Raw genomic sequence first — 16,282 nt, forward strand, 5'->3', positions numbered from 1 at the left:
CACAGAGCATGACTCAGAGCAGAGGAAGGGTCCCTCTCCGCGTGGAGCCAGCAGTCTCTCTACAACCCAACCTCTGGGCCCCCCACAGCTCTTGGTCTGGGCCATCAATGATTTGTAAAATAAATCATCAGAGTCCTGAAGTTGGAGGTGTGAGTCTGAGTGGGACTGAATAAAGAGCCGTGGTAGGAGGGGTGTGCAACGGTGCCTGTGGTTCTCTGGTGATGGCGTGTCACCCTTCATGATAGTGGGTTATGATGTGCAAGTATAAGAGTGTACTAGTATGTGAGACCACGTGTGACAGCAACCAGGGTGTATGATATGGCGTGTACATGCACACATCATGGGCAGAGACTGTGTAGTGGCCGACTGCTCTGTGAGGTGGTGACCATGGGGGTGAGGTTCTGAGAGATGGTGTGCACGACATGAGGCAACTGTGAGAAACGGGGCACCAGTGACTGTATGAGAGGACGTGGGGGTATGTGTGCAACGGGGTGTGCTGAGGCAACATGTGAGGCTATGCTCATGTGATTGTGCACCATGCAGGGTGGTTCTGAGGCGGTGCGACAGCATGTGTACCAGGCACAGCATTTGCTCAATAAACATTTCCGGGATGCTCACCAAGGGCTGTGTAGGACGGAATGTGGAGACCTAGCAGTGTGACCTGAGGTACTGCGTGTCAGGAGGTCTTTGTGGGTCTGGCAAGGGCAGCACTTGTGTGCAAGCACGTGTATGTGAGCGTATCGCACATCCTGTGCCCTGTCACAGTGCCTCCGAGTGGCTGACAGCGTGAGCAGCTCTGTACACTTGTTTGTGGAGGTATCAATATATACAATTTCAGTCTGTAAGTTAGGGACCCACCTCCAGGGGACAGAAGACATGTTCAGGACAGGAACGGGAGGCCAAGATTGGGGCTGGAAAGACAGCCAGCAAGAAGGGCAGAAGGCCAGTCTGGGACCGTGGGGTTGTCCATGGGCCCTCCTGACACTCATCTCTTATCTCTCTCAGCCCAGCTCGGCCTGCAGCCCTGTGGGAAATGGTAGAGAAGGAGGGGGAGATTAGGAGAACAGAATAACCTCTAGGGGGAATATTTAGACCCCGGGGGGGATCTCCCCACAGTGCCAACTCCCTCCCCAACACACCCCTTCACCTGGGTGAACTGCTCCCCCTAAAGTGGAATCTGTTCTTCCATGGAACAAACCCTCACATCGGAGCATGCGTGGAGTCAGGTGACATCCTAACCCAGACAGGTTAAGCGTCTCTCCCAAGGCCACACAGCTGGTGGCACAGGGCTGAGCCAGGCTCCGTGGTGTAGCCTCCACCCTGCAACCAGCACCGTTTCCTGAGTGCTCACTGTGGTCAACAACAGCTGGAAGGCTCAGGTGCTTTCCTTCATGAACACCTGAAAAAATACTCTAGTCCGGCTGGTGTGGCTCAGTGGTTGAGCATCAACCCATGAACCATGAGGACATGGTTGGATTCTTGATCATGGCACATGCCCAGGTTGCAGGCTCGAACCCCAGTGAGGTGCATGTAGGAGGCAGCCGATCCATGAATCTCTCTCATCACTGATGTTTCTATCTCTCTCTCCCTCTCCTTTCCTCTTTGAAATCAATAAAAATATGTGTGTGTGTTTGTTTGTTTGTTTTTTAAAGAAAGCCCCATCTTTAAACTCTTTGGGAATCCTGATTAAGTTCAGGAGCCTTGCTTACATTGTTGACAATGGCCCCGGATGTCACTTTGCACAACAATCCCTACCTCACGCCCCACCCCGCAGAGTCCACAGGAACCTGTGATCCAACTCTCAACATGAACCACAGTCTTGAACTTACATGGAAAATCCTTTCCTGAACCTGTGGTGAGGCGCCTGTCCTGACCCCCTGCTTTAAGTCCAGACCTCATCCTATACAGGCATCTACAGCCTCACCTGGCACAGGACCCCCTGCCCAAACACTGTACAGCAAGTATGTCAAACTTGTGGCCCGCAGGCCGCATGCACCCACAACAAATATTGTTGCAGCCCAGCCAATATAACGGTATGTAAGAAACGTTTTAATAAAAATTTCATAACCTACCAATGGCATATTTCACAGACCTAGAACGAACTCTCCAAAAATTCATCTGGAATAAAAAAAGACCCCGTCGCCGAAACCGGTTTGGCTCAGTGGATAGAGCGTCAACCTGCGGACTGAGAGGTCCCGGGTTCGATTCCGGTCAAGGGCATGTACCTGGGTTGGGGGCACATCCCCGGTGGGGGATGTGCAGGAGGCAGCTGATTGATGTTTCTCTCTCATCGATGTTTCTAACTCTCTCTATCTCTCTCCCTTCCTCTCTGTGAAAAATCAATAAAATATATTTTTTAACAACAACAACAAAAAAAGACCCCGAATAGCTGCAGCGATCCTGAGAAAGAACAAAGCAGGTGGGATCTCAATACCTGATATCAAGCTGTATTACAAAGCCACTGTTCTCAAAACTGCCTGGTACTGGCACAAGAACAGACATACAGATCAATGGAATAGAATAGAGAGCCCAGAAATCGACCTGAACCAATGTGCTCAATTAATATTTGACAAAGGAGGCGAGAACATACAATGGAGTCAAGACAGTCTCTTCAATAAATGGTGTTGGGACAATTGGACAGATACATGCAAGAAAATGAGACTAGACCACCAACTTACACCATACACAAAAATAAACTCAAAATGGATAAAGGACTTAAATGTAAGACAGGAAACCATAAAAATACTAGAGGAATCCAAAGGCAACAAAATCTCAGACATATGCCAAAGCAATTTCTTCACCGATACAGCGCCTAGGGCACTTGAAACTAAAGAGAAAATGAACAAATGGGACTACATCAAATTAAAAGCTTCTGCACAGCAAAAGAAACCATCAACAAAACAAGAAAGCCCACTGCATGGGAGAACATATTTGCCAATGTTATCACCGATAAGGATTTAATCTCCAACATTTATAAGGAACTCATACAACTTAACAAAAGGAAGATAAACAATCCAATCAAAAAATGGGCAAAGGACCTAAATGGACACTTTTCAAAAGAGGACATTCAGAAAGCCAAGAGACATATGAAAACATGCTCAAAGTCACTAATCATCCGAGAGATGCAAATCAAAACAACAGTGAGGTACCATCTCACACCTGTCAGACTGGCAATCATCAACAAATCAACAAACGACAAGTGCTGGAGAGGATGTGGAGAAAAAGGAACCCTCGTGCACTGCTGGTGGGAATGCAGACTGGTGCAGCCACTATGGAAGACAGTATGGAGTTTCCTCAAAAAGGTAAAAATGGAATTCCCATTTGACCCCGTGATCCCACTTCTAGGAGTATATCCCAAGAAACCAGAAACACCAGTCAGAAAGGATATATGCACCCCTATGTTCATAGCAGCACAATTCACCATAGCTAAGATCTGGAAACAGCTTAAGTGCCCACCAGTAGATGAATGGATTAGAAAACAGTGGTACATCTACATGATGGAATACTATGCTGCTCTAAAAAGGAAGGAACTCTTACCATTTGCAACAGCATGGATGGAACTGGAGAGCATTATGCTAAGTGAAATAAGCCAGTCAATGAAGGAAAAATACCACATGATCTCACTCATTTATGGATAATAAAGACCATTATAAACTTATGAACAAAAATAGATACAAAGGCAGAGCAGCCTCGAACAGACTGGCAAACTACAGCGAGAAGGCCGGGGAGGGTTGGGGGGCAGGAGGCAGGGGGGTAAGAGATCAACCGAAGGACTTGTATGCATGCATATAAGCATAACCAATGGACATAAGACACTGGGGGGTAGGGGAGGCCAGGGGATTGTCAAGGGCGGGGGGAAAAAATGGACACATATGTAATACCCTTTGTAATACTTTAAGCAATAAAACAATTAAGGAAAAAATTTTCATAACTTAATTTTTAGAATATCCTGTTATACATAACTAGAGGCCGGGTGCACAGGATTTGAGCACTGTTGGGGGGTGTGGCCTGTGGGGATCAGCCTGCTCATCCCAGTCTGCAGAGTGGCTGTGGACCCACCCTCTGAGTGGCTGCTCCCTGGTCTGGCATCTTCCGTGGCGCTGGAGCACTAGCTTCTCCAGGGGACCCGGTCAGGGCCAGGCTCAGGGACAATAGCACTGAGGCGGCCGAGTAGGCCTCAGTCCCACGGTGGCCATGAACCTACCTCCCAGCCTCCAGTCAGCCAAGCAGCACTCCCACTGTGGTAGTGCACGGACTCCCCAGGGGGCAGCTCCTGCGTTGAGCGTCTGCCCCCTGGGGGTCAGTGCATGTCATAGCCACTGGTCGATTGGTCGTTCCACCATTCGGTCTCTGGGCTTTTATTATACAGGATTATGAATACCGAACTACAACATTCACTAATGACTGATTACTATAATTGTGTTGCATTCATTTTCCTTACGTACCTTATGTGCAGGTGCACCATTTCTCTCCACTGATACTAGCAGCACATATTTTAGCGGCCGGTTGCCACATCATTAGTCTTGTACTGACTTGTTTGGTGTGCATAACAGGAAATATTTTGCTTTCAGAGAAGAAGAAAAATAGATTTGCATTACGCTTATAAATTTGTGCAGTTATTCAGTGTCTGGTAAGTTAATGTTCAAGAAAAAATATTACTTTTTCTTAAAATGTTCTATTATTTTATGTTAACAATGACTCATTTAATTCAACCCTTTGTAATCAGCATGTCTCTATCGAAATAATCCTATGTTCCTATGAAAATTGAAGGTTTTGTGTGTTTTTTTTTGCGGCCCACATAAACTTAAACCTTGTTTATTTGGCCCGTGATAGCCTTTGAGTTTGACATACTTGCTGTACAGGGCTTACTGACCTAATCCTGTCCTTACTCCATGGCCTACAGGAAGCCTAGCCTATAACAGTGCTGGAGCCTATAACCGAATTCTGCAGAAACCTTTCCCTGACTTCCAACAGAAATCCGTAACTTGACCCGTTTCAGGAATCTCGGATCTGATCGTTCATAGGAACCCCTAAACTTGCCCTCTGGAAACACCCTCCTGACCCTGTATAGGAAGCCCTGATGTGACTCCCTCTGACAGCCTTGGTCTGGAAGCCTTGCCCTCACCTTGTACAGGAGCCACTGTCTTGACTGTGGCTAGTGGCCACCACATGAAACAGCGTAGCTCTGGGGAGTCTACAGAATCCTGTAGCAGGCACTGCTATAGGCCTTTCAACCCTGCTCCCCTTTCTTCCTGACTCACTCACTTTCCCAGCCTCCCTTGCAATGACAGGTGGACATGTGACAGTTCTGATCAATCGAGTGAGCAGAGTGGCATATGCAACTTCCAGGCCTGGCCCATAGGAACCTCTCATGGGCCCTCTTATGAGCACTGGCTGGTGTTCTCAGTGGTTAGAGCATGGGCTTGTGCACCGAAGGGTCTCGGGTTTGATTCCCAGACAAGGGCATGCAGCTGGGTTTAGGTTGGATCCCCAGCCCCAGTTGGAGCACATGCAGGCAGCGGCTGCACTGGCTATCCTGGCAGGGTTCCATGTTGCTGGGGTTGCCATGGAGACCCATAGCTAGGGTAGAATCTCACAAAGAAGCCATCTTAGAAATGGCCAGAAGCCTTCACGAGGCTATGTGGGTCACGTTCCCTGTGTATGTGCAGACCTGGGAACGTACATCCCCAGACTGCCTCATTGGGAATGAATACGGTAAGGAGGTGGGGGTGACCCTAGTTGAGTGGCCCATGGGGCTCCACAAAGTTATGCTAAAAGCCCATTGGGAAAAGGCTGCTGGTGACTGCAGCTGCCAGAGTGACCAGTGGGGCTCAGACCCAGGAGTCACCCAATGGCCAGCAGCTGCTCTGGCAACCTATGGGAAGGAAGGTGGGAAGGCTGGCCACCACGTGGGGCTGTTGGGAATCACTGCATCTTGAAAGCAGGATGGCTTCAGACCTTCTGTTCCCTTCTTTCTTCCTTCCCATACCCACCCACACCCCAAACAGTCTTCCAGGTTAATGCATGCCTCTGCTGTCTGGAGGGGACCCCAGGAGGCTCAGCATACACCAGCTGGGCCTATGGCAGCACGGGGCTGTACCCTCCCGCAACTGTGAGCCCCACCTGGGAGTACATCGATCCCCAGGCCTTAGAAGATTCCTATGCAAGAGGCACCTTCCTAGAGAACATCAGGACACAGCGACTGCGTCCGGACCTGTTGGCGCTGGGGCCTGCGGTGCCTTCCTCCATCCCTGTCCCCAGCAGTGCCTACGGGCCCCCCGACTTTCCTAGGAGCTTCTTTCCTCCAACCAGAAGCACCCCCAATCCAGCGGTCTATTCCTCCCCCAACCTCCAAGGAACCCTACCCCTGTCCACCTGTGGTGAGGCTCCCCCAAAGGGACAGGGAGGTTGAGGAGGGGGATGGGGTCCAAGGCAAAGTTGGGCTGAGCCTGGTCCCTCTTGCCCCCTGTCCACCTCACCAGAGCCCTGGGATTGTGCGCCATGCAGGGTGGTTCTGAGAAGGTGTGACAGCATGTGTACCAGGCACAGCGAAAGTCCGGCAGAGCGAAAGTCCGGCAGAGCGAAAGCCGCTCCACAGTGCCACCTGTGCAATGCCGGTGGTCAGACGATGACTAGGCAGAACAAGCCCCAAAGGCGCCGGGTAAGAGCCCAGGCCGGCCTCCCCTCACCCAGGTACTCTGTTCTCACTCCGGGCAGGGATCTCTGCCCTCACACTCTATGAGAACCCACATGCCCCCTCCCTGCCCCATCCACTCAGGGACCCAGCTCTGTACTGGAGTGTCTGCCCTCAGCCCACCCTCGGGCTGCAAGCAGGCACGCCGTCCACTCCCTGCACAGCAGTTTTCATCCTTGGCTACACACTGGGATCACCGTGGGGCCCTCCCGAGATGGGTTGATTTACTTGGTCTGGGGCGCTGCCTGGGCATCAGGATTGTTTTCGACTCCCCAAGTGAGTCCAATGTCCGCCAACGCTGAGAACCACTGATGAAGCACCCCACGCCATTTGGAAAGCCCCGGGACAGGAGGCCATGTCCTCGCCCCTCAGAGCACCCTCAGTCTATGCCTTGTCCAGGAAGCCCTGCCTGCACCCTGACCCTCACCTCCTGGGTCCTCCACCCACCAGTGCACTGACCCTCATTTTCTTGCTGCCCCCAGAAGGTCAGCAAGCGGGCAGGTGCCCAGTGCACCAACTGCCAGACAACCATCGCGGCAGTGTGGCGGCTGAATGCCAATAGAGACCCCGTGTGCAATGCCTGCGGCCTTTATTACAAGCGACACCAGGTGTGCCCTGCCTCTTGGAGCCTGCCCCCTGCACCCCCATCCCGCTAACCTGGCCTTCCTTCTCCTTTTCCTTTCCTGTATTCTTCCTATCTCCCTTTCTCTCTTCTCCCTGTTATTCTACTCCCTCCTCCTTCCCTATCACCCTTCTCTTCTCTACACCTTCATCTCCTCCCTGCCTGTCTTTTCCCTCCTGCTCCCTTCTCTCTCCTCCATTTCTCATTTCCTTCCCCCTCCCCTCCAGCCATCAGCTAGTCCTATGGCTAGAGGCTCCCTCAGCCTTTCCATTGCTTAGGGCCTCACAAGCTCATGACTCCTTAGGGCATTATCTGGGCCACAGCTGGGGCCTGCTCCCCTAGTCCTTGACCCAGTTCCTGACTCTGAAGGAGTGGGGTGGAAAGGGTGTCCCTGGTGGAGACACAGAGGCAGATGTCTGAGGTCGGGGAACACTCATGGCCTCTCTTTCATCAGGTGAACCGACCACGGACCGTGCAGAAGGGTGGTATAAAGTCTAGAAAACCCAGGCCATCACAGAAAGAAAAGAAGCCAGTGTCAAGCCTGGGAGGCACTGGACCAGGTGATGCTCCGGCTGGTGGCTTCATGGTGGTGGCTGGGGGCAGCGATGGTGGGAATTGTGGGGAAGTGGCCTCAGGCTTGACATTGGGCCCACCTGGTACTGCCCATCTCTACCAAGGCCTGGGCCCCGGGGTGCTGTCAGAACCTGTCAGTCACCTCATGCCTTTCCCCGGGCCCCTGTTGGGTTCACCCACAGGCTCCTTCCCCACAGGCCCCATGCCTCCCACCACCACCAGCGCTGTGGAGGCACCACTCAGCCCATGAGGACACAGAGCATGACTCAGAGCAGAGGAAGGGTCCCTCTCCGCGTGGAGCCAGCAGTCTCTCTACAACCCAACCTCTGGGCCCCCCACAGCTCTTGGTCTGGGCCATCAATGATTTGTAAAATAAATCATCAGAGTCCTGAAGTTGGAGGTGTGAGTCTGAGTGGGACTGAATAAAGAGCCGTGGTAGGAGGGGTGTGCAACGGTGCCTGTGGTTCTCTGGTGATGGCGTGTCACCCTTCATGATAGTGGGTTATGATGTGCAAGTATAAGAGTGTACTAGTATGTGAGACCACGTGTGCCAGCAACCAGGGTGTATGATATGGCGTGTACATGCACACATCATGGGCAGAGACTGTGTAGTGGCCGACTGCTCTGTGAGGTGGTGACCATGGGGGTGAGGTTCTGAGAGATGGTGTGCACGACATGAGGCAACTGTGAGAAACGGGGCACCAGTGACTGTATGAGAGGACGTGGGGGTATGTGTGCAACGGGGTGTGCTGAGGCAACATGTGAGGCTATGCTCATGTGATTGTGCACCATGCAGGGTGGTTCTGAGGCGGTGCGACAGCATGTGTACCAGGCACAGCATTTGCTCAATAAACATTTCCGGGATGCTCACCAAGGGCTGTGTAGGACGGAATGTGGAGACCTAGCAGTGTGACCTGAGGTACTGCGTGTCAGGAGGTCTTTGTGGGTGTGGCAAGGGCAGCACTTGTGTGCAAGCACGTGTATGTGAGCGTATTGCACATCCTGTGCCCTGTCACAGTGCCTCCGAGTGGCTGACAGCGTGAGCAGCTCTGTACACTTGTTTGTGGAGGTATCAATATATACAATTTCAGTCTGTAAGTTAGGGACCCACCTCCAGGGGACAGAAGACATGTTCAGGACAGGAACGGGAGGCCAAGATTGGGGCTGGAAAGACAGCCAGCAAGAAGGGCAGAAGGCCAGTCTGGGACCGTGGGGTTGTCCATGGGCCCTCCTGACACTCATCTCTTATCTCTCTCAGCCCAGCTCGGCCTGCAGCCCTGTGGGAAATGGTAGAGAAGGAGGGGGAGATTAGGAGAACAGAATAACCTCTAGGGGGAATATTTAGACCCCGGGGGGGATCTCCCCACAGTGCCAACTCCCTCCCCAACACACCCCTTCACCTGGGTGAACTGCTCCCCCTAAAGTGGAATCTGTTCTTCCATGGAACAAACCCTCACATCGGAGCATGCGTGGAGTCAGGTGACATCCTAACCCAGACAGGTTAAGCGTCTCTCCCAAGGCCACACAGCTGGTGGCACAGGGCTGAGCCAGGCTCCGTGGTGTAGCCTCCACCCTGCAACCAGCACCGTTTCCTGAGTGCTCACTGTGGTCAACAACAGCTGGAAGGCTCAGGTGCTTTCCTTCATGAACACCTGAAAAAATACTCTAGTCCGGCTGGTGTGGCTCAGTGGTTGAGCATCAACCCATGAACCATGAGGACATGGTTGGATTCTTGATCATGGCACATGCCCAGGTTGCAGGCTCGAACCCCAGTGAGGTGCATGTAGGAGGCAGCCGATCCATGAATCTCTCTCATCACTGATGTTTCTATCTCTCTCTCCCTCTCCTTTCCTCTTTGAAATCAATAAAAATATGTGTGTGTGTTTGTTTGTTTTTTTTTTAAAGAAAGCCCCATCTTTAAACTCTTTGGGAATCCTGATTAAGTTCAGGAGCCTTGCTTACATTGTTGACAATGGCCCCGGATGTCACTTTGCACAACAATCCCTACCTCACGCCCCACCCCGCAGAGTCCACAGGAACCTGTGATCCAACTCTCAACATGAACCACAGTCTTGAACTTACATGGAAAATCCTTTCCTGAACCTGTGGTGAGGCGCCTGTCCTGACCCCCTGCTTTAAGTCCAGACCTCATCCTATACAGGCATCTACAGCCTCACCTGGCACAGGACGCCCTGCCCAAACACTGTACAGCAAGTATGTCAAACTTGTGGCCCGCAGGCCGCATGCACCCACAACAAATATTGTTGCAGCCCAGCCAATATAACGGTATGTAAGAAACGTTTTAATAAAAATTTCATAACCTACCAATGGCATATTTCACAGACCTAGAACGAACTCTCCAAAAATTCATCTGGAATAAAAAAAGACCCCGTCGCCGAAACCGGTTTGGCTCAGTGGATAGAGCGTCAACCTGCGGACTGAGAGGTCCCGGGTTCGATTCCGGTCAAGGGCATGTACCTGGGTTGGGGGCACATCCCCGGTGGGGGATGTGCAGGAGGCAGCTGATTGATGTTTCTCTCTCATCGATGTTTCTAACTCTCTCTATCTCTCTCCCTTCCTCTCTGTGAAAAATCAATAAAATATATTTTTTAACAACAACAACAAAAAAAGACCCCGAATAGCTGCAGCGATCCTGAGAAAGAACAAAGCAGGTGGGATCTCAATACCTGATATCAAGCTGTATTACAAAGCCACTGTTCTCAAAACTGCCTGGTACTGGCACAAGAACAGACATACAGATCAATGGAATAGAATAGAGAGCCCAGAAATCGACCTGAACCAATGTGCTCAATTAATATTTGACAAAGGAGGCGAGAACATACAATGGAGTCAAGACAGTCTCTTCAATAAATGGTGTTGGGACAATTGGACAGATACATGCAAGAAAATGAGACTAGACCACCAACTTACACCATACACAAAAATAAACTCAAAATGGATAAAGGACTTAAATGTAAGACAGGAAACCATAAAAATACTAGAGGAATCCAAAGGCAACAAAATCTCAGACATATGCCAAAGCAATTTCTTCACCGATACAGCGCCTAGGGCACTTGAAACTAAAGAGAAAATGAACAAATGGGACTACATCAAATTAAAAGCTTCTGCACAGCAAAAGAAACCATCAACAAAACAAGAAAGCCCACTGCATGGGAGAACATATTTGCCAATGTTATCACCGATAAGGGTTTAATCTCCAACATTTATAAGGAACTCATACAACTTAACAAAAGGAAGATAAACAATCCAATCAAAAAATGGGCAAAGGACCTAAATGGACACTTTTCAAAAGAGGACATTCAGAAAGCCAAGAGACATATGAAAACATGCTCAAAGTCACTAATCATCCGAGAGATGCAAATCAAAACAACAGTGAGGTACCATCTCACACCTGTCAGACTGGCAATCATCAACAAATCAACAAACGACAAGTGCTGGAGAGGATGTGGAGAAAAAGGAACCCTCGTGCACTGCTGGTGGGAATGCAGACTGGTGCAGCCACTATGGAAGACAGTATGGAGTTTCCTCAAAAAGGTAAAAATGGAATTCCCATTTGACCCCGTGATCCCACTTCTAGGAGTATATCCCAAGAAACCAGAAACACCAGTCAGAAAGGATATATGCACCCCTATGTTCATAGCAGCACAATTCACCATAGCTAAGATCTGGAAACAGCTTAAGTGCCCACCAGTAGATGAATGGATTAGAAAACAGTGGTACATCTACATGATGGAATACTATGCTGCTCTAAAAAGGAAGGAACTCTTACCATTTGCAACAGCATGGATGGAACTGGAGAGCATTATGCTAAGTGAAATAAGCCAGTCAATGAAGGAAAAATACCACATGATCTCACTCATTTATGGATAATAAAGACCATTATAAACTTATGAACAAAAATAGATACAAAGGCAGAGCAGCCTCGAACAGACTGGCAAACTACAGCGAGAAGGCCGGGGAGGGTTGGGGGGCAGGAGGCAGGGGGGTAAGAGATCAACCGAAGGACTTGTATGCATGCATATAAGCATAACCAATGGACATAAGACACTGGGGGGTAGGGGAGGCCAGGGGATTGTCAAGGGCGGGGGGAAAAAATGGACACATATGTAATACCCTTTGTAATACTTTAAGCAATAAAACAATTAAGGAAAAAATTTTCATAACTTAATTTTTAGAATATCCTGTTATACATAACTAGAGGCCGGGTGCACAGGATTTGAGCACTGTTGGGGGGTGTGGCCTGTGGGGATCAGCCTGCTCATCCCAGTCTGCAGAGTGGCTGTGGACCCACCCTCTGAGTGGCTGCTCCCTGGTCTGGCATCTTCCGTGGCGCTGGAGCACTAGCTTCTCCAGGGGACCCGGTCAGGGCCAGGCTCAGGGACAATAGCACTGAGGCGGCCGAGTAGGCCTCAGTCCCACGGTGGCCATGAACCTACCTCCCAGCCTCCAGTCAGCCAAGCAGCACTCCCACTGTGGTAGTGCACGGACTCCCCAGGGGGCAGCTCCTGCGTTGAGCGTCTGCCCCCTGGGGGTCAGTGCATGTCATAGCCACTGGTCGATTGGTCGTTCCACCATTCGGTCTCTGGGCTTTTATTATACAGGATTATGAATACCGAACTACAACATTCACTAATGACTGATTACTATAATTGTGTTGCATTCATTTTCCTTACGTACCTTATGTGCAGGTGCACCATTTCTCTCCACTGATACTAGCAGCACATATTTTAGCGGCCGGTTGCCACATCATTAGTCTTGTACTGACTTGTTTGGTGTGCATAACAGGAAATATTTTGCTTTCAGAGAAGAAGAAAAATAGATTTGCATTACGCTTATAAATTTGTGCAGTTATTCAGTGTCTGGTAAGTTAATGTTCAAGAAAAAATATTACTTTTTCTTAAAATGTTCTATTATTTTATGTTAACAATGACTCATTTATTTCAACCCTTTGTAATCAGCATGTCTCTATCGAAATCATCCTATGTTCCTATGAAAATTGAAGGTTTTGTGTGTTTTTTTTTGCGGCCCACATAAACTTAAACCTTGTTTATTTGGCCCGTGATAGCCTTTGAGTTTGACATACTTGCTGTACAGGGCTTACTGACCTAATCCTGTCCTTACTCCATGGCCTACAGGAAGCCTAGCCTATAACAGTGCTGGAGCCTATAACCGAATTCTGCAGAAACCTTTCCCTGACTTCCAACAGAAATCCGTAACTTGACCCGTTTCAGGAATCTCGGATCTGATCGTTCATAGGAACCCCTAAACTTGCCCTCTGGAAACACCCTCCTGACCCTGTATAGGAAGCCCTGATGTGACTCCCTCTGACAGCCTTGGTCTGGAAGCCTTGCCCTCACCTTGTACAGGAGCCACTGTCTTGACTGTGGCTAGTGGCCACCACATGAAACAGCGTAGCTCTGGGGAGTCTACAGAATCCTGTAGCAGGCACTGCTATAGGCCTTTCAACCCTGCTCCCCTTTCTTCCTGACTCACTCACTTTCCCAGCCTCCCTTGCAATGACAGGTGGACATGTGACAGTTCTGATCAATCGAGTGAGCAGAGTGGCATATGCAACTTCCAGGCCTGGCCCATAGGAACCTCTCATGGGCCCTCTTATGAGCACTGGCTGGTGTTCTCAGTGGTTAGAGCATGGGCTTGTGCACCGAAGGGTCTCGGGTTTGATTCCCAGACAAGGGCATGCAGCTGGGTTTAGGTTGGATCCCCAGCCCCAGTTGGAGCACATGCAGGCAGCGGCTGCACTGGCTATCCTGGCAGGGTTCCATGTTGCTGGGGTTGCCATGGAGACCCATAGCTAGGGTAGAATCTCACAAAGAAGCCATCTTAGAAATGGCCAGAAGCCTTCACGAGGCTATGTGGGTCACGTTCCCTGTGTATGTGCAGACCTGGGAACGTACATCCCCAGACTGCCTCATTGGGAATGAATACGGTAAGGAGGTGGGGGTGACCCTAGTTGAGTGGCCCATGGGGCTCCACAAAGTTATGCTAAAAGCCCATTGGGAAAAGGCTGCTGGTGACTGCAGCTGCCAGAGTGACCAGTGGGGCTCAGACCCAGGAGTCACCCAATGGCCAGCAGCTGCTCTGGCAACCTATGGGAAGGAAGGTGGGAAGGCTGGCCACCATGTGGGGCTGTTGGGAATCACTGCATCTTGAAAGCAGGATGGCTTCAGACCTTCTGTTCCCTTCTTTCTTCCTTCCCATACCCACCCACACCCCAAACAGTCTTCCAGGTTAATGCATGCCTCTGCTGTCTGGAGGGGACCCCAGGAGGCTCAGCATACACCAGCTGGGCCTATGGCAGCACGGGGCTGTACCCTCCCGCAACTGTGAGCCCCACCTGGGAGTACATCGATCCCCAGGCCTTAGAAGATTCCGATGCAAGAGGCACCTTCCTAGAGAACATCAGGACACAGCGACTGCGTCCGGACCTGTTGGCGCTGGGGCCTGCGGTGCCTTCCTCCATCCCTGTCCCCAGCAGTGCCTACGGGCCCCCCGACTTTCCTAGGAGCTTCTTTCCTCCAACCAGAAGCACCCCCAATCCAGCGGTCTATTCCTCCCCCAACCTCCAAGGAACCCTACCCCTGTCCACCTGTGGTGAGGCTCCCCCAAAGGGACAGGGAGGTTGAGGAGGGGGATGGGGTCCAAGGCAAAGTTGGGCTGAGCCTGGTCCCTCTTGCCCCCTGTCCACCTCACCAGAGCCCTGGGATTGTGCGCCATGCAGGGTGGTTCTGAGAAGGTGTGACAGCATGTGTACCAGGCACAGCGAAAGTCCGGCAGAGCGAAAGTCCGGCAGAGCGAAAGCCGCTCCACAGTGCCACCTGTGCAATGCCGGTGGTCAGACGATGACTAGGCAGAACAAGCCCCAAAGGCGCCGGGTAAGAGCCCAGGCCGGCCTCCCCTCACCCAGGTACTCTGTTCTCACTCCGGGCAGGGATCTCTGCCCTCACACTCTATGAGAACCCACATGCCCCCTCCCTGCCCCATCCACTCAGGGACCCAGCTCTGTACTGGAGTGTCTACCCTCAGCCCACCCTCGGGCTGCAAGCAGGCACGCCGTCCACTCCCTGCACAGCAGTTTTCATCCTTGGCTACACACTGGGATCACCGTGGGGCCCTCCCGAGATGGGTTGATTTACTTGGTCTGGGGCGCTGCCTGGGCATCAGGATTGTTTTCGACTCCCCAAGTGAGTCCAATGTCCGCCAACGCTGAGAACCACTGATGAAGCACCCCACGCCATTTGGAAAGCCCCGGGACAGGAGGCCATGTTCTCGCCCCTCAGAGCACCCTCAGTCTATGCCTTGTCCAGGAAGCCCTGCCTGCACCCTGACCCTCACCTCCTGGGTCCTCCACCCACCAGTGCACTGACCCTCATTTTCTTGCTGCCCCCAGAAGGTCAGCAAGCGGGCAGGTGCCCAGTGCACCAACTGCCAGACAACCATCGCGGCAGTGTGGCGGCTGAATGCCAATAGAGACCCCGTGTGCAATGCCTGCGGCCTTTATTACAAGCGACACCAGGTGTGCCCTGCCTCTTGGAGCCTGCCCCCTGCACCCCCATCCCGCTAACCTGGCCTTCCTTCTCCTTTTCCTTTCCTGTATTCTTCCTATCTCCCTTTCTCTCTTCTCCCTGTTATTCTACTCCCTCCTCCTTCCCTATCACCCTTCTCTTCTCTACACCTTCATCTCCTCCCTGCCTGTCTTTTCCCTCCTGCTCCCTTCTCTCTCCTCCATTTCTCATTTCCTTCCCCCTCCCCTCCAGCCATCAGCTAGTCCTATGGCTAGAGGCTCCCTCAGCCTTTCCATTGCTTAGGGCCTCACAAGCTCATGACTCCTTAGGGCATTATCTGGGCCACAGCTGGGGCCTGCTCCCCTAGTCCTTGACCCAGTTCCTGACTCTGAAGGAGTGGGGTGGAAAGGGTGTCCCTGGTGGAGACACAGAGGCAGATGTCTGAGGTCGGGGAACACTCATGGCCTCTCTTTCATCAGGTGAACCGACCACGGACCGTGCAGAAGGGTGGTATAAAGTCTAGAAAACCCAGGCCATCACAGAAAGAAAAGAAGCCAGTGTCAAGCCTGGGAGGCACTGGACCAGGTGATGCTCCGGCTGGTGGCTTCATGGTGGTGGCTGGGGGCAGCGATGGTGGGAATTGTGGGGAAGTGGCCTCAGGCTTGACATTGGGCCCACCTGGTACTGCCCATCTCTACCAAGGCCTGGGCCCCGGGGTGCTGTCAGAACCTGTCAGTCACCTCATGCCTTTCCCCGGGCCCCTGTTGGGTTCACCCACAGGCTCCTTCCCCACAGGCCCCATGCCTCCCACCACCACCAGCGCTGTGGAGGCACCACTCAGCCCATGAG

At 51.5% G+C, this 16,282-nt stretch overlaps 2 protein-coding genes across 2 annotated transcripts; both read left to right on the forward strand.

Annotated features, from left to right (window-relative positions):
- Window positions 1-8: 8 nt before the first annotated feature.
- LOC308511964 (erythroid transcription factor-like) lies at window positions 9-8,139 on the forward strand (the record flags this gene model as incomplete). The annotated part of the gene is made up of 3 exons (XM_081081777.1): window positions 9-29; window positions 7,177-7,302; window positions 7,771-8,139. 3 exons carry the CDS (start codon window positions 9-11, stop codon window positions 8,137-8,139), a joined length of 516 nt encoding a protein of 171 aa, XP_080937903.1.
- An 11-nt stretch (window positions 8,140-8,150) lies between these two features.
- LOC308511966 (erythroid transcription factor-like) lies at window positions 8,151-16,281 on the forward strand (the record flags this gene model as incomplete). Its single annotated transcript, XM_081081778.1, has 3 exons — window positions 8,151-8,171; window positions 15,319-15,444; window positions 15,913-16,281. 3 exons carry the CDS (start codon window positions 8,151-8,153, stop codon window positions 16,279-16,281), a joined length of 516 nt encoding a protein of 171 aa, XP_080937904.1.
- Between the last annotated feature and the right edge of the window lies 1 nt (window position 16,282).

The sequence above is a fragment of the Myotis nattereri genome (assembly GCF_964212035.1).
Source record: "Myotis nattereri genome assembly, chromosome: X".
NCBI classification, from domain to species: Eukaryota; Metazoa; Chordata; class Mammalia; order Chiroptera; family Vespertilionidae; genus Myotis; species Myotis nattereri.